At 44.6% G+C, this 18,493-nt stretch overlaps 1 protein-coding gene across 3 annotated transcripts in view; it reads right to left on the bottom strand.

Moving 5' to 3' along the window:
- VWC2 (von Willebrand factor C domain containing 2) overlaps window positions 1-18,263 on the bottom strand; it is a 58,101-nt gene extending 39,838 nt beyond the window's left edge. Inside the window, exons 1-3 of one of the 3 annotated variants that reach the window (XM_052788204.1) lie at window positions 17,973-18,263; window positions 16,068-16,843; window positions 9,357-9,486 (exon numbers count right to left, since the gene is read on the bottom strand). In XM_052788204.1, coding sequence (XP_052644164.1) covers window positions 9,357-9,486; window positions 16,068-16,775 — 838 coding nt within the window. In that variant the 5' untranslated portion in view covers window positions 16,776-16,843; window positions 17,973-18,263. Of the gene's footprint in view, window positions 1-9,356; window positions 9,487-16,067; window positions 16,844-17,624; window positions 17,728-17,972 lie in introns of those variants that run through there. The other 2 variants (XM_052788206.1, XM_052788205.1) reach the window with 2 other exon arrangements.
- Window positions 18,264-18,493: the final 230 nt, after the last annotated feature.

Raw genomic sequence — 18,493 nt, 5'->3', positions numbered from 1 at the left:
GCTTTTAGCCTCTCCCGTAAGAACCTGTCGCTCCTCTTCCCTCAGAACCCTTTTCCAAACACAGGCAGAGGTGTACAAGTTAGCCCCTGGTCAAACTGATGCCAGGAAAGGAAACAGATTTTCCTGTTCTTCCATCAGATCTGTACTTCATTTACAAATACAGTTCAAACAGGACTGGAAGAAAACTTCTGAGATTGCTGTCATGCTCATGTAAGACCTAAGACATATCCCAGAGACTGAGGAGTTACAAGAAGTTAAGGCAGACCTTGCATTAGCAATCCAGCAGTATGTGGAAAGGGCATCGCGGTTGCAAAGCACAAACCACAAAAGAGCAAAGTGTTAAGAAATTAAGTTTAATGAAATCAGCCAGTTCCCTGCTTCCATCAATCAGTAAGTCACCTGGATCAACTCACACCTTCCTTAATGCCTAAACCTTAACTTCCTGTGAAAAACAAGCAGAGAAAATTACACTGCACTTAGACATGAAAGGAGAGTTTGAATATATCATTTATCAGACGGATGCACTGCCAATATAGTAACATACCACAGCAACTGAATGTAAGCCTCCACCTCCCCTCAAAGCCAAGCAAACTCTTGGATGCCTCATTTAACATAATGAAATAGCAATGAAAAAAGCCAAGAGAATATAGAGCAAAACACACAAGATACATATCTTTCTTCACTGCTCCTTTTAATCACACTGCAAAATACTAATCAGCCGTGTAGTCCTATTACTGTAATGCTGTAGCACCTAGCTAGTAAATAGTTTCTGTTACAAATAGGATTATCTGCAAAGAATACAACTGAGAGCTCACGTGGACAGTGACAGTGGCTCAGCTAACATTGGGTAATGCATTAACCTATGGTAACTCAACCTGGAGCAAGACAGGATTTCAGAATCTAAGAGCTCATAATTTAATCAAATAGTATAGTGTTCTACTGATAGGGAATATTATTCCAAGGATATAGCATACAGCAAGATATACACAAGTATTTCAGACCCTGGAATTGCACATGCCCCCCCCAAATCTTTGCCACAATTTCAATTAGAATTAGTGACACATACAAAATTAAAATAGACATCCAATAACAGAACAGGGGAGCAAAATTAACACTGGGAATACTTTATCTAATAAACAGCATAAAGAACAAGACTGGACGTAGGAAAAACTTCAACCCCCTTAATGTCAGTTTTCTGAACTTTCTTTGAACAGCAAAGAACGAACGCTGGGGGCAGCATGTGGAGGAGGAAGGGGGCACAATGTGAGCTCCTGGACTGGCTGCTTTTTTTTTTGAACACCTTACCTACCTCCATATAGGTGTGTAAATAAAATTGCAATACAAACTCAGAAAATTCTTTTATGAAGAACTTAAAAACCAAAACAAACAAACAAACAAAAACCCAAAGCAACTAATGACTTCATTTTGAGGAGCATGGATTAGCTGTTTCACTAGAAAATAAGCAAATCCTCAAATGCATCTCTATGTAAAAGAGAAGCTGTCAGGGAAGACAAATCAAGGAATAGCACACTGTTTACTCCAATACTGGTGGATATTAGCACAAAGGCACTTTCTTGTCTGAACCAGAACCAGCATCCAGGACTACACAGGATGGCAAATATGTAAAACTGCCATGGCGAGCAGCGTAAGGTACATCAGACCCCTCTCTCTCTCTCTTTTTTTTTTTTTTTAAATACATGAAAGTTGCCAGAAAAGTTATTCTTCCCCTCCCCATCCAAGGATTTCAGTGTTTCTTTATCAGCACAGAGAGCATTTTCATCTTTCTGCTCCTGGAGCTGAAGCAAAATATCTTTTTAAGAACCCAGGAGCCACGACACACTGAAGTTCTGACTCCACCATGGGGAGCTAGCAGCTTGTTTCCCACACTCATATGGGACCATCACTGATAAACAACTGTTTGGGGCACATCATAATCAACTTTTGCTTCAACCCACAGTAAAGTGACATGCCCCGCAAGCAGTTGCCATGAAAGTGACTGATACAGCAGAATTTAGCTGTGATATATGAGTTAAGTCTGCAGCATCAGGTAAGAGTAGAAAAACTGACTGCCGAAGAAATGCTTCTCAGGCCACTGTAGCAGCCTGTAATAAGAAAATATTGCCAAGTGAGTTCTGGAAAGCTTAAAGGATACGCTGCTTTTATATTTTAATAGGCTCTTCCACATCCTCTTACTTAAGTACACAGTGCCACTTTAAATACCAAACACTAGTACAAATTCTGATTGTCCTCATGTGTCTGCACAAAATGACAGGATGCTATACACTCACTGACACTGCTGCCTTTTGACAGCAGAACTCCCAACTGAAAGCATTTTGGCTTCTTGGTGAAAAAAAAATAAAAAATATATACAAACAATATATATATGCAATAAATACATATACACTATAAAAATAGATTTGTCCTGATAACCAATTTAGGCTCAGCATAACTGGATACTTTTGCCATGTCTTCAGACAGATCCTTCTCATCCTCTGACAGCTTTCTATCACTCAGAAAAAAAATCATACACCCTGGAAGTCAACATAACTTGTACATTAAATAAATACCCTTAGAGGAAATAACAACACCTACCACTACTTGGCCAGCTCAACATGAAAATACCAGGTCAACATTGGATCCCATACGTGTGTGCATGCATGCACATGCATGTGCGCTGGAAACAACAAGGCCTATGTGGTTTTGGCACAAGTTTTTGCTCAGCCCAGTTTGCAGTGGTAATCTGTGCACATTTAAACAGGTTCTGATCTAAGTGGAAAAACTGGCACAAGAAGAAAATTCTGTGATTTCTGCACAGGAAGCACACTGTTTTGGGTTTCTGTGACAGGGTTTTGGTAGCAGGGTAGGGGCCACAGGGCTGGTTCCTGTGAAGAGCTTCTAGAAGCTTCTCCGGCTCCAGGTGGGACCTGCCTCTGGCCCAGGCCGAGCCCGTCAGTGAGAGTGGTAACACCTGTGGGGAACAGGTTTGAGAAGGGGAACCTGCAGTGAGTGAGGGGAGTGGGGTGTGAGAGGAGTCCCTCTGCGGGTGTGGAGGTCGGGGAAGGAGGAGGGGATGCCCCTGCAGCCCGTGGTGAGACGGCAGGCTGTCCCTCCCAGCCCACGAAGGGGAGCAGATGCCCTCCAGGATGGCCGGGACTCTGTGGTAAAGCCCGCGCTGAGGCAGTCTGTGACTGAAGACCGGCCCGCGGAAAGGACCCATGTTGGAGAATTTGAAGGACTGTCTCCTGTGGGAGGGACCCCGTGCCAGAGCAGAAGAGTGAGGAGTCCCCGTGAGGAGGAAGGAGCGGCAGAGACAAGGTGTGATGAACTGACCCCAACCCCATTCCCCGTCCCTCTGTGCTGCTGGGGGGGGTGGGGGTAGATGGAGAATCTGGGAGTTAAGCTGTGCCCAGGAAGAAGGGAGGTGTGGGGGTGTTTTAAGATGTGGGTTTACTTCTCATTATCCTTGTTTTTATTTGATTTGTAGTAAATTAAATTGATTGTGTTTCTTCCCCAAGTTGAGCCTGTCTCATGCCCGTGACCATGAGTGGCGAGTGATCCCTCCTTGTCCTTGTCTCGACCCACAAGCATTTCTTTATATTTTCTCCTCATCCCACCGTGGCCGGGGGGGAGGATGGAGCGAGCGGCTGCATGATGCTTTGTTGCCGGTTGGGCTTAAACCATGTAGCTTGTGTATCCACCAACTTTCCCAGAGTAGGGAGAGAAAATGAGAGGCAAGCAGAGAGATGAAATGGGGTTAAAGGAACTCCCTGAATTAAGACGACACAGACTGAACTTCCTCTCAACTTCATCAACAGCAGAAACCAACAGCAGAAACTACTGCTACTAGTTTACCAACTTCACCCACCAGATTTGGAAGCCACTTTAAATGCTCAACGCAGCTAAAAAGAAGCGAGTCTGATATTTCTTTCTTTTCAATAAATAGCTGCCAAAATATCTGCTACAGTTTTGCAACCTACCTGCATATTCAGTAGGCAATTTTAATCACATACAGCTGTTCATGCAACTTTAATGGTATTTTTCTCCCTGAAACATTAATATTTCCTGGTTAACAGTCCTGTATTATAAATCATTTTGTGAAGTACAGCCTATTAAAGCAGGAAGTCTCTGCAGAAGTTTTTGCTAAGCAACTCATGCACACAGAAACATGGAACAAATATTACCCTGCATGCACAGGCATTCAAATGCCTGAACTGAACACATCAGAAGGGAACAAGTCACATTGGGGCATACAGTATGGGTGGAACTGGGATTAGTTTGAAATGATTTCTTGTTCATTAGGTTATTATTTTTTAATGTTAATTCCTTTTTTTTAATAACTGAAATACTGTTTCAATCTTAAAAAATAGACTTGACAATCATTTTATGATTCCTATATTTTACATCTAGAAGAGACCACCATGACCACCTGATTTGATCCCTTCCTTAATGTAGACTGAAGAACCACTCTCAGGCTTTAAAACTTCTGGGTCTTCTTTGCTATATATAAATTAGCTGCCAAAGCATGACTGAAAGAGGTATTTAAAATGAAAACAGAAAGAGGAAGAAAGGACAATCAAAGGCACTGTTTATTTAAAATTCACAGCAATTAAATTCCTGATGTTTGCAATAGTCCCACCTTGACCTCCACCTGGACAGCATTATTATACTTTTTTCATTGCTGAGATTGAGGCATATACGGTTGAGGGTATGTCATATTTTATTTAAAGACACTGCAGAAGGACATTAAATTTTACAGGTCAGATTCTCCATGGTGCTTGAGCAAAGCTGGAGCTGCAGGCAAGAGCAAACAGCCAGCTCATGTGAGAGCTGCCAAGGTGCAGCTTCCCTTTATCTGCCCAGAATAAACATCCTCAGCCTTGTTCTGGCTGGACAGGTCCCCCTCTCCACCTGGATTTTAGATGGACGACAGCTCACAGGGGCTATGCTACTGCCTCGACCAACACAATTTTTTAATAGATTTGAGTCCCACGGTGAGACAAAGTCCCATTGTACAAACAGTCACAAAAGGGGATGGCAGCTCTGCCAGGCTTTATCAGGTTTTTGCTCCCCTTGAGAGCTCCTTTGCACAGATGGAGGTCCCCACATGCCATTCAGAGGCGCTCTCAAGTCACCTCATGCCTAAACATTGTAATTGTACATAAAGGTACTAAAGCAAGTTTCAGTGAGTCAACCTCACAGTACAGGTATACAAAGCCATCTCCATTTACCCTCTCTGGCCACATCACGTTAGACGTGCACCTTACTAGTGGCAACCATTTCAACCACATGATGTGTATATTTCAACCATAACTATGAACCCGTATATGAAATGAGGTTCTGACTCATCCCACCTAAGGCACCTGAGATGACTGAATCCAGAGTAAAGTCTCCCTATTGCGCTGCCAGTGAGAACAGACAAGACATCTCCTGTGGACATTACAGCCCTGAGAACACACGTGACCCCCTGGGCATCAGCACTTGTATTTTCAACTGCGCCAGCTACAAGCCTTCGCCAACAGGAGAAGCTCGGCTCTCCCTGCTGCAGACAGAGAAACAACACTGACGCACAGATAGATCAATGCTAGGAAGGCACCAGGATCAGCTTCATCTTATCTGGGACAATCTTTCAGCCGTATACTGAAATAAAAATCTCTTGGGGACCTTAGAACAAAACGCGTTTTGGTCTAGCAACCACGCCTCCCCCTCCAGGCTCCATGTGGGCTGCGGGTTTAATCTCATCCTTCTGCAAAGACACCAGCAGGAGCAGGGCCACCCTTAACTCCATCGACTGCACGCTTCAGGCAAAGCAACATTCAGCTGTGTACGCCTATTAGAGCTCTAATACTGGAAATAGAGGTTGAACAGACAACCGAGGTAATTTCATCTAGCAAGATAATTCACTTTCAGTATTACCCCCCACCCCCTCCCACTGCCCCAAATGAATCAGTGACAAGTGCCCAGCCTTTTTGTAATGGAAAGGGAATTGTATGCCTATTACCTTTACCCTTTACTCCATACGAACTGTAGAAACACCTGTACCCGATTCTGACCTTACTGACATTGCTGTGAACAGGGACGGCTTCCGCAGAAGTAACTACGTTGCTAGTACTATAAAGCAGGATGGAGATCTGAACTGGGCACCTGTTACTGAATGCAACTCTCTGAAGTCATATTTAACTTTCTCGATGTTTTTTCTTGTTGCTGCTGCTGTTGGTTACCAAAGGCATGAAGCTCAACATGTCAGCCCACACAACAAGAAAGTCTCTCCTCCATTCCCCTCTGTCCCCACCCTGCTTCCTTGCAGGGCATGTAAGACAAACACAAAGCAGCTCCTTAGCTGTAGTGACTTAAGACATAAAAAGCAGGAAATTGCCCCTCACCCCAAGATTTTCTCAGTGAGGTGTCACCTTTTACCCCTTCTATAGACTACTTCTCAGAGCAGATACTTCTTTAAAGTAGTCCCTGCCTCTGCCCACAAAGAAGAAAATAACATCTTCAGTTATGGAAGTATCTAGGCTCCTTCTTGAAAGTTGGGATGTGATACAGAAGATTATTAAATCCTACACGTAAGACTGTTCTTTGCTCTGCAAGTTTTCTATTCGCTACTTCTTATGTTCAAAGTAAGTCTGCACCTACGCACGTGCACAGTTGTGGAGGTCTGACGTCCAGTTACCTATCCATCCCTCATTTGAAGGGCTGCCAGCACTTTTGTGGAATTAGGCTGGGGAAGTCAACTACACCCCCTCCTTCCCACAAGGGATAACGCACAGTGTGTCACACCTGCCAAGAGACTGAATTCATTCATTTCTAATAATGGCAGGCTTTCACTAGATCTCCTCCATAATTCTTAATCAGGCATTTGTATGTGGTCTTACCAGTGACAGATGTAGTTGCTTAGTTCTCGCTCTGTTGGTTCACTGCCAGCAATCCACAGGCCAGGCCAGTTGGGAAAGTGTTACATGTTATGAAGTCCCAGGAAAGGGAGGGAAATCACGAGTTGGATCGTGTGCATTTTTAACACATAATTGTTAGTAGATGTAGAGAACCCAAACTTCACCTCACACCCCTTCTTGCTCTACCAAGGTTGGGATGCCGATCCTGACAGCAGTCACCTCACTTGTACGCTTTTGACAGCTCCACCTTTCCCACCACTCAGGTTATGCAGCTGAGCTCCGTGTACATCACCCAAGCTCTTTTGGGTCACTAACACGATGTCATTGATGTCATCGCTGCAACAATCAACCCTGAAGCACAACGCGATGATTGTTTCCCCGACTCACATTCACAGCGCATTTGTTCCAGTAGGCTTGAAAATGAGGGGATGAGGCAGGCTAGGTTTTCCTGCTCAGTAGGTTTTTGCTCCAATCTAATTAAAAACATTCAGCAATTTGGTGAAGTTACTTGCAAACTGCACGTGTCCCATGCTTTAAAATAAGCTCTGGAAGCAAACTGCCTGGTATTTTTTTTTAAATGCACTCCCCAGATGGAGAGCATTCCTCAGAAATTTCTTTGTGATACTATACTGAAGCTACTGAACCAGAAAAGTTGAGCTGCTTCTGAACTACCTTGGTTATGTTGTTATTGTTAATGGCTTTTTTCCTCATCTAAAAGCTAACAAGGAAAGCCACTGTTGGTTCTCTGACATGCAGAGAAGTGACACAGGAAACAGGCAGCTCTGGTCACCTTGGTCTGAAACTGGGTCAGGGATGCCAGCTTGTGGTTATACCCAAGGAATACGCAAGTAATATTGAGGATTCAGATGCTGAAGACGAGACCACCCTTTTCTGGCAGGCAAAACTCTGGTAATTCAGCCTTAGCACTCAGAGAGCGGGCAGCCTCCTCACAACTAAGGCATGTTTTGTGTACAATTTTTTAAAAAGGCCCCGTTTCTGGGAAACGTGTCAGAGGATCTATGCGAACAGCCAAGCCAAGCCCCACACTGCTGTATCACTTTAATCCAAAGGCAAGCCACCACTGGGAGATGGCCACTGCACTGCATTATGTTGATGCTTGTGGGAGAACATACACCAATGGAAAGTCAATCCAGCTCCACACAGCGTTAGCACCGCTGGAGAAATTCAGTAGGAAAGACTACACAGACTTAACGCATTACGCTTGTAACTCCATCCCCAATACTGAAAACAGACCTTTTGCCTGCCAAGAGTCACTCCGACCTGGGGAACTGCAGCAGAGCGTGGTGCACACAAAAAGCCTGTGAGCGCGTCAGGAAGGCTCTTGCCATCAAACAAGTGCTAAAAGATCCTCTGGACTGGCTAGCTATCACACCACCAGCTCCCAAATTCAGCCTCTCTCAGGAACTGTCCCTAAATGCCTCAAAAAATGCCTGTCCTCACCTCCAAAAGCAGAGCGCCCTTAAGCTGTACAGCCGAGAACAAATTCCTTCAGGGTTGTAACAACCAATTAAGGGATGTGAAGCAATTACTTTCATACCCATACAAATGAAACTCCTCCAATGCAATTAACTATCCCTTATCATCTACTGTTGAATTTGTGGAAAGCATATGCTGTACACTCTCTCCACCCCTAGCTTTTCCACAATTTTAATCAGTTTGTTTTAGCTAATGTAATAGAACCTACCTATTCTAGAGAAATAATATATGGCTGCAAATTATCTGAATATTTTTAAATGTCTTTTTTCATTTTAAATATAATTTAATTTGAGATTTTGCAGCTTTCATTTCTATTAATAAATTATCATTTCTTCTTTATAAGTGATGAGCTAGTGTGTCATGTAATTTTTTCCTCTAAATAGACCAAGACTTTCATCTAATACAAGCCCTTGTTGGGAGTAGAGAGACTTTCTGTCTAATTTAGTTATGAAAAATATTCAATTAAACTTGGGAGTTTAATTCATTTAGTTATGAAAATTAAATGAGCTCAATAAGGTACATTTGATTTGCCTCAGGAAAAAAAAAAAAAAAAAAGAATAATCTCTGAAACGGGAACAAATAAGAAGGGAGAACAAAAGTAACTTTTCCTGCTCACGTTGAAAGGTGGATAACATGAACCACCTGAGTTTTGTTTTGTGTGCCTATATAAAACATATCCACAGTGAGTTCATGCAAAATTTATATCCAGAAGCCACACGAATATCTGGGGTTAACACCCTAATTGTCTCCTGGGCAACAAAAATCCCTGTAGGTCATGATCGAGTCCATCCCAGTCAAGGGAAGATGTGACTCCTCACACCAGGAAGACACCATCCACACACAACTCCTCTCCATCAACATTTGGGGGGAAAAAGGAAAATAATGGAATTATTTTTCAAAACCAGAACATAGCAACATGGATCTCCCCGACAGAAGCCCCCTTCTAGTTTTGCAGCTGTCGCTTACCATTTTTGCAGATAGGACAGCACTGATCGGGCTCATACACCGGATCCACGCACTCGGTCTGGGGACAAGCTGAGACAGTGCACAGCACTTCACCACTGGCTTCACAGCGACACTTCTCACACGGAGAAACCTGAAACACAAATCCAGTCACCTCTTAACTCTTTCACTTAATGCCCTCCTGAAGTGTGCAATAACTACCTTCCCATTGACATTGTTCTTTCCTTCACCTCTTTTTCCTCCCCACTTTAAAACAAATGCTGTTTGTGGTCTGAATAATGCAGAGAGCAAGGCTGGGCTCCTGCAAAATTACAGAACCACAGCAGAAAAAACCCACAGGTTCTGCTCTGAACCTGTGCACCAAATGGGAAAGTCAAAGGGATCCTGGGAACAAGAACACTTTAGACTTTTAACACAAATAAAGCAAAAATTTCCCTACCACATTTCTAATGAACTTCCAGCAAATTAAGTTCATAATTTAGATGAAGTCTAGTTTAATTCTGTTAGAGGTTCAAAAAGTAATTTAGCAAAAAATACTGTATTTAAAGAAGAAAAATTTTGCTAAGTGAAATATGAACCTTCTTTTAATGGAAATCCTTATTGCAATTTTTACAGTTTGAAAGCTTTTTAGTAGCAGGAAGTTGTATTTTATTGAAAATTATAATTTTCAGAGAGAAGTCAGGAAAAAAACATCCTTTGAATTGAGGCATTTCCCACAGGTTAATTGTATTTGGACCATCCCTGTAATACTTGTAACATCCTGAAAAGAAATTGCAATGCAAAGAATGGGGTGAAGGAACATACAGGTCATCTTTTTTACCTACTGAAATGTTACTGGTTTTGAAGAACTCTACAGAATAGGAGTACGAGATAATTACTCGAATGACCTACTTCAATGAAATTAAGTCCAAACAAAACAGCATCAAGGCCCTAATTAGGAAAAAATGGACTTTCAAATGCCTGCATTTGCCACATGTACAATTCCAGCTGTCCTCTTCAGCACTCCTGAGCAGGCACTGCACATTGCATCACCGACATCCTCATACCACACAAGGAGCTGGAGGCAGAGGGAAGCAAGGGTGCTAAAGAGCAATAAATGGTATACTGTAAATCTCATTGCTGTACTCCAAAAAACCCCACACTGGTATCCATGCTCAGAGCGCAGGATGAAAATGCAGCTGAATGTTATTATTAGTGATCCTCTAAATCAATAATCTGTGCAGATTCTTGGTTTCCTTAAGGATGAGGTCATTTTTTTAAGGATCCTTTTTCATTCCAGATTCCAGTTGATGCAAACAACCACCTGTTGCATTTCTCCAATAAAAGCAGAGTAACCTCAAATCATTAAAAAAGAAAAAAATATTCTCTGTGAAGAATCATCCAGGTGTCTAACTTGCAGATCATCTGTTTCTTCTCCCTATTCCTTAGGCAGCCCATCACATCTTTTCATCAAATCCATTCTCTGCTTGCTTGCCTCTTTCACATCCTTCTCACTTTCAAAGTTCAAACATGCTGATGCTTGCACAGCATCATCTCCAACTAAATGCTCATCCATGCTTTGCCACTTCTCTTCCCACCTGCCAGGGCTGTTATTGGCTTATGCACTCACATATCTTTCATGCCGTCCCCTCTGCTTAGAAAGCCTAAATAGGGTCTCTTGCTCTGTTGCTTTCTGCTTTTATTACTATTATTTATTCCAGGCTTCCTTTGCTAGCTACTCACTTCCAGTTTGCTCTTTGCTTTACACTCTACCAAGGATAACACCACACCATACATTTATAAAATGCTACAAGGAGGCTGACAGCCCAGTACTGCAGATTTTTATTGCAGGCTTTGGGACAAGAACTTTGTCCTGTAATTGTTTATAAACTGCCACATTCACTTGCAGAGCTGGAGCATCAGTGGATGAGGAGGTTTCTGATTCAGTGTTCAGAGTCAAGAGGCTCAGGTATTCCAGGTGATCACTTGAACTGCACGTGAAATTTGGGAGTGTCAGCAAACCGGAGCTCCTGATTTTATTATTTTTAAGGAATCCTACTTGATCAAAGCTACCAGAACTCAATTCCAAGGATCAGGTTCAACAAGGCTTTCAATCAGGTTTAACATTTTTTGCCATGACTTGAAAAAGATGCAAATTTGCCAGTCATCACAGTTCAGCAAGACCAGTAACTACAACAACAGACATTCCCTCTTCCAGGACACCGTTTAGTAGCTGTGCCATTCAATTATTAGAAGTGATGCAATAACTAGAGTATCTGATGATAATCAGGAAACAAGACAGCCCACAGATGTTACTCCTAAAATCTCTCATATGTAAAATCTAAACATATTCTAATTAAGTAGGTTGTTTACTAGAATTCCAAATTTGACAGAAGCCTAAAATTCTTAGAACAAGAAGCCATTTAATGAAGCACTGAAAATACTATTGAATGAAAAACAGAATTGATCTAATCTTTATCTAATAATGATGATTCAGAATAATGCATTTGCGTCCTATACAGCACATACACATGAAGACTACATCTTTCATGAATGAGTATACTGTTAATGTGATACTGCAGCCATGAATACCCTTCCTGTGTAATCATGGGATTTCAGGGGAATATATGCACCTTTAATAAGTACTGTCATCTGTACAACCCACCAATATGAGCAACGGTAGCAGAGTTAAGGAAGGTCTCCATGTGCTTTTTTCTACAAAGCTCTTTTCAGGCATGTAAGTGAACCACAGTGGCTGCTAAAATGGTATTAATGTCAACCTTTATCTGTGCATCTTTGGACTAAATGGTAATGCGTTGCTTTTTACTGTAGGAACTGTAGAAAATCGCCACTTCTTTCCACATCTTAATGGCAGCTTAATACTTGGAGACATAATCATCACTAGAGAAAGAGACAATAAGATAGTGTGTATATGTAACAACAGCTAAATAAATCAGAATGAAAAGACAAAACTGGTCCTACATTTCCTCTCTTCTACTCTCATAACATAGGTGCATTCCCTGCAGTGCAGTTCCTAGTGGCAGCCAATGCAACGAGCATACCACTTGTTCGTCTGGGAAACAAGGAGCCCAGCAGCACTCAAGCTTAGCACATCTGACATAACCAGGCTGGACTGGAAATAATACCACCTATCAACCTCTCTCTGAAGACTAATGATACCATGTCTCTGTGGTCTACAGATGAAGCTATTAACTCTATAGCAGCAGTAGTTCGTAGTTCTGCCTATGCAAAAACTGTGGGAAGACGAGAGGCACAGAAGTCTTATATATTCACCAGGCAGCTGTAAAACCTGTAGAAAATAGAGTACAGATGGCAAAAGAAATAACTTCTTTAGAATTGTTTAAAGGGAAGTTTATGAGCAGATGTATAAATGGAGTTGCAGATGTTGTAAAAAAGCAAACATGCCATTGTGTAAACAGGTAGATTTCCCACTAGTGGGGCACAAAGAAAACTGTAGCTTAGTAAGAGTAGTAGCTTTATCCAGCAACTTAGTGTAAATTGTCATAATTAAGAAGTGAAAAATCATTGGCACTCATTGAAGTTCTGGTCCAAAGTAATTTGAGCTTTCTCTTCCCCCTTTCCACGTGCCAAACTTTAATTAAAAAAACAAAAGAAACCAAAACCAAACCAACAAAAAGTCTGAATTAAAAAAAATATATACAATCTACATTTGGTTCCTTGAGCCTTGAAAACATCTAAGTTAAAAAAAAAAAAACAAACAATCATAATCCCAAACTTATTTGCTATTGTGCTGGAATATTTATTAATATTTCCTTGCCACTCACACAACTCAGGAGAACATGAATGGGGTTAGGCTGACAAGAATAAACATACTAGCCTTGTTTTTACTTCTCTGTGCCTTCAAAATACCACAGATGTTTCAAAATCCATTTGGGTTTGTTGACTTCCAGATTTCCAAGTAACTTATTCACAAATAAATACAATTTTTGGTAGCAGAGAAATTCTAAAGATGACACGCGAAGCACCAACTTTCAAAAATGGAGGTCTTTCCCAAACATTACACTTCTGAAGATAATTTATGGTCCTCATAAGGCTATGACTTTGTAAGTCAGCCTGCATTTTCAAATCTTACTGTGAGACTGAAAAACATCTAGTGGAGCACGTGCTCAGCAATCTCCAGCTCCAGCGCAGAATTTTATCCTCCCTGAATTTCACCAGCTAAGGCTTTTGCTCCCAGTTTCACTCATATGCATGCCGTGATCCCTCTGCCATCCTGCCTCGGAATATTCACAGGGGATTACACTGGTGCCGATGGAAACAGCTTTATGAGACCTTATCCTTCCCCCCACCCCTGTGTTGTGTTTTGTGTCAACATCCATGTCCTTTTTGAAAACAAAAAAACATGTGCATACACACACAAGCAAAGCGTGCAGGAAGGACTGTGAATCAAAGAAGAAATGCATCAAACCTCCCATTCCCTGGCACACTCAGCTTCCAAGTTAGCACTGGCTCTGGTCAGGGCAATGTTTTGCCATGCCAAGCTATATGTGAATTTTATATAAGCGAACTCCTAAACTTGCATGCATATTTACACATCTATACGTAAGTGTTTGTGCAGATAAAGTCACTTAAAAGTTAGGAGGTCACCTTTTTCTTCCTTCAGTGATGTCTGGTACTCTGCCACAAATGGTAGGTGCAAACACAGAGAAAAATCAGATTGCTATCCATTTATAACTCCTTCCCTGACCTTAATCAAGAGATAGGATATTAGTAACCTCTCTAAGACCATCAACTTTAAACTTGTAAAATAACCTTTGAAACCATGTGCAATTACTTGCATTTGCAATTGCTTCCACTGAGCAGCAGCGATCTGACTACATCTGTACCTTACGTCACCAGACATGTCCACTGATTGCCGTGGCATGGGCGAACAGCTGCATTTTACAGTTTTGTGCTCACAATATTGGAACCAACATTGAAACACAACTGAAAACCAAGGTCCTCACAGATCAAAATAAACAGGCTTTACTTCCACCGCCAAACTGCATCAGTAACTTTCCTTGCACATCCCAAGTAGACATCCCTTCTCACATCCCTTCTCACTCGTGTTTCCAAAGCTGGCTAACACAAAGCGGTAAGGGAACCGATGTTTTCATTACAGGAAGGTATCAACATAAGGGCTGAAGGCTGAATGGGGTCAAAACAGAAAGCTGAAAGCCAAAGTCTTTTCAGAACGTTTCTGTAAATGTCACCATTCAGCACTTCCTTTTTACCAAGGCTGCCAGCCATGTTCAAATGTAACAGGGAGCCCTAAGGTTTTATTCTCTCACCACACGCTTAACACAATAAGGTGTTTTAGGCTTGCTTTACAGCCATTAATATGACACCACTATATAAAAAGACAAAGAAATGCAACTCGTTAGAAGATAATGAATGAAGAGTGTGGAGAAGCCTTTAAAACTCTGACCTACAGAGAACATGTGCGGAAGCATCACTGTTTTGGCCACCCCTCAGAATTAACTTTGCTGGAAAAGGAAGGATCTCACAATCCATCTGGCACCCCGAAGCTGAATGCAATCCTTGGGGGTGACATGGAAAAAGGGAGGATGGTACGATGCTTTCTGCCATGCTTTGAAATCCACCAGTGCTCTACACATTACTGCCTGAAGAGAGCAAGGGGAAACACTGTGATTTATTCTGGAGAGAGTAATTCTGCTCCTTTATTTATTTATTTTTCAGTAAGTTGAAGAACATGGAAAGACATTATGAATCAAAGTTAAGTTTCCAAGAACATGCAAATACCACGGAGAGGAGAGGTGGCAACTCATTTACGGCCTTCACAAATACATTTTTTCTCCACCCTGAGAGGGGCTCAAGCTTCCAGAACCCTGCACTGGATTTTGTACTTCCCTCAACATATTCAGCTCAAAAATCTCTGTTGCGTTCAGAAATGGGTTTTGGACCAGCCCTGTATCTTAACAGTCATTCGCAATCAAATCCTTAGAGCCTGCTCGCAGATCTCAGCCACGATATACTAAAGGAAAAAAGGCAAGGTAAGCAACCAGGAAATCGGCCCCAACTCCAAAACTTTTCAGCACACTGTAGTTAGTTGCATTTTCAATGATAATGACGTTGTACAATAATGCTAAAAAGGCCCTAGTCTAAAAGGACTTCCCTAAACATAAAGGTTTTCAAGTCCTTTGTTTAGGTATCACTGTAATCCAGATTGCTAACCATGCTCTTACTAAAAAGAAGGCCCACAGTCATTCTCAGAAAGCAAATGTGACGCAACCTTGGCAGCACAGTTTAAATGGTTAAAAAGGAAAAGAGAAATTACTGTTATCACAGACTGATTACTGGGAACAGAAGTCAGCCCACAAAACCTTGCTCGATCCCTGCAAGGTAGGAGTTTCACAGTTAACAGTTAAATATGGAAACAAACGTATTGCTGAAAATTTTCATAAAATCCGCATCACCACCGAGTAGCACCCTTTCAAGTAGCATTTTTTACTGCAAATACCAAAGGAATTAATAAAGATCAGCCCCCTCATTTAAAAATGTTACAGTATCACAGAGCAAGAAAGGTCATGTTTAAGGGGAATATTTTACAGCACTGCAGAAGTACTATTAACACAGAAATGAAAAAGGGGAGGGGGGAGACCCAGAACACCCTCCAAGAAAGCACTTGAAGAACACAACGCCACTTTCAACAAGAGAAGGACACACAAAATGACTTTCGGCTTCAGCCCTTACCATGAACTCCTCTAGGGTCTGGTAGGTTTTCCCTCGGAACTCGCAGTAGTTCTTCCTCTCCTTGCACTGTGGGCAGCACTGCGTGGTGTCCACATGGACGCACCGCGGGTGGAGCCTGGGGCACTCGGGCTGTATGCACAGTGGGCCCTCTTCAGTGCAAAGGCAGGGGCAGGCAGAGGGGCCTGGCGCAAACTTCTCCCCGATGGCATAGACAAAGCCGCTCTCATCCACGCAGCCTTTCCCACGGTAGTCCGGATAGGCGTACTCCTCTGGAGGCTCGGGAGTGACACTCGCCACAGCTTCTGGGAGAGATGCATCTTCAGCCACCCGAGGTTCCTCTGGAGCGGCGTCCCTTTGCTCTTGCATGCTCCCGGACTTACTGCTCGTCCCCTGGCTGTTCCAAGCCTGCTTTTGCTTAGTCCAGGACTCCTTGTTCGAGTAGTTCCTGCTTCCTTTACTCTTCCAGTCCCTGCTACCCTCCTCCCTCCCACTCCTACCGATCTCATTCATTCTCCCTGGGCCTGTCTGGCTGTCCCTTGTCGATGTGTGATCCCTCTTTTCCTGGCTTGCCTTTATCTCCTGTTTGTCTTGAGCCTTGGCCAGTTTTTGTACAGGTATGGTGGAGCTACAGAGGGCAACCATGAGGCAGCAGGTTACGAGAAGAGAACTAGAGAGAGCTCCAATTGCCATTGCAGTAGAGCTGGGCATCACCTACTGCATCCCACAGGGGACACTGCATTCACACCGGAGGGAAGTGCTTCACAGATCCACAGTCCCTAGGAAGAGAAGGATTGGGAACACTTCAGCTTCTGCACTTCTCCCCACCACCCCCCACCACCCCCCCCAATGCAACATCGCAAACAACATGCAACCTGTCTCAGCAGCTTATGCAAAAGCCAAACAACATCCTTGTGCTGCATCCCTCCTCTTCCTCCTCCCCCGCTCTGCCAAGTCTTATAAATAGCAGGGCTCTGGACACGGACCAGGCGTCTTCAGCTCCATGAGAGCACCACGCAGAACTCCAAGGAGTTAGGATTTGCAAAGGCAGGTGCATGCAAAAACCAGAACATTTGGGGGTTATTTTTCCTTTCAAACGACAACAACGTGAAGAGGATGCACGCACGCTGAATTAAATGGAGCTCCCCAAAACACAGTAGAGTCCGCAACAGAAATCACCCAACTGAGTCCTATTCGCTGACTGCAAGCACGGTGATTTTCATTAACCTCTTATTCATTCTGAAGTATGCTGTTGTTTTGGTTGTCTTTTTTTTTTTTTAAATGTCTACCAGTGAGGACATTTCTGTTAAAGATAACTAAACCCAAGCGCATCAAAGCGAGCAGAGCCAAGCTACCTCTCTTCCGAACTACCTAGACAAGCACACACCACCTCTTTCTCCCCGTGTTTTAAAGGCAAAGCAGAGCCGTTAAGAGTTTCCGCAGCAGAGGCTCATTTAACCCACATCCTCCAGGAGTTCAGCAACCCTCCCGGCTCCTATCCTTAAAACGCTGCACACCACACCGGATTTAAAAAAACAAAACCCAAACCAAAACACGTACACTACTCCGGCCACGACAGGCAAAGGCGCTCCAGCTTCCCGGCGCGGCCCCACCTCCGAGGTACCGCTCCTCAAAGCCATTTCAAAGCCTCCCTCTCCGCCCGCCCGCCCGCCTCCCCCGGCCCTCACCGCCGGCCCCGGCCCCAGCCCCGGGGGGCAGCGCGCTCCCCCCGCCGCGGGGGAGCCCGGGTGCCGCGCCACCCGCCCAAACTTTCCGGCGGGTCGGGCAGTGCCGCCCGACCCCCTCCCGGTGGGGGGGCGGGGGGGGAAGCCGGGGCCAGCCCCTTCCCCAGCCTGGCAGCCTCCCCCGTGGCGTGGCGTGGCCCGGCCCGGGCCGGAATGTCCCTACCTGCGCTGGAGCCGGGCTCAGCCCCGCCGGCGGCTCGGGGCGGCGAGCCTCGCCCCCCGCCCGGCTCCCATGGCGGGGCCGCGGGCGGCCGGGCGGCGTGGCTTGTTGCTGCCCGCCCGCCGCCGCCGCCGCCGCGGACCTGCAAAGCTTGCAGCGCAGCGCGGCGGCCAGCCGATCCGGCCCCGCCGCCCCGGGGGCGGGCTCCGCCGCGGCCCCCGTTTCTCTCACATGGCGGCCGTGCGCCCCCGTCCCCGGGGGCGGCGGCAGCAGCGGGGCGTGCCCCCCCCCCCCTCCGTCCGTCCGTCCGTCCGTCCGTCCGTCGCCGGGCCGGGCGCCGCGCGGGGAGGGGACTCGCCGCTCGCTCGCCGGGGGGGGGCGACAGCCCCCGGTGCGGCCGCGCAGCAGCCCCTGCCCGCCCCCTCCCCGCCGGCGGAGCGGCGTGGGCAAAGCCGCTGGTCCCGCGGCGGGCCCGCCGGGGGAGCCGCACGGCGCGGGAGGGCGAGAAGCGGGGCGGCGCGGGC

Source organism: Harpia harpyja, chromosome 5 (assembly GCF_026419915.1).
Source record: "Harpia harpyja isolate bHarHar1 chromosome 5, bHarHar1 primary haplotype, whole genome shotgun sequence".
NCBI classification, from domain to species: Eukaryota; Metazoa; Chordata; class Aves; order Accipitriformes; family Accipitridae; genus Harpia; species Harpia harpyja.
Note: the sequence above shows the minus strand (reverse complement) of the source record. Positions and strands in the feature narration are given on the sequence as shown.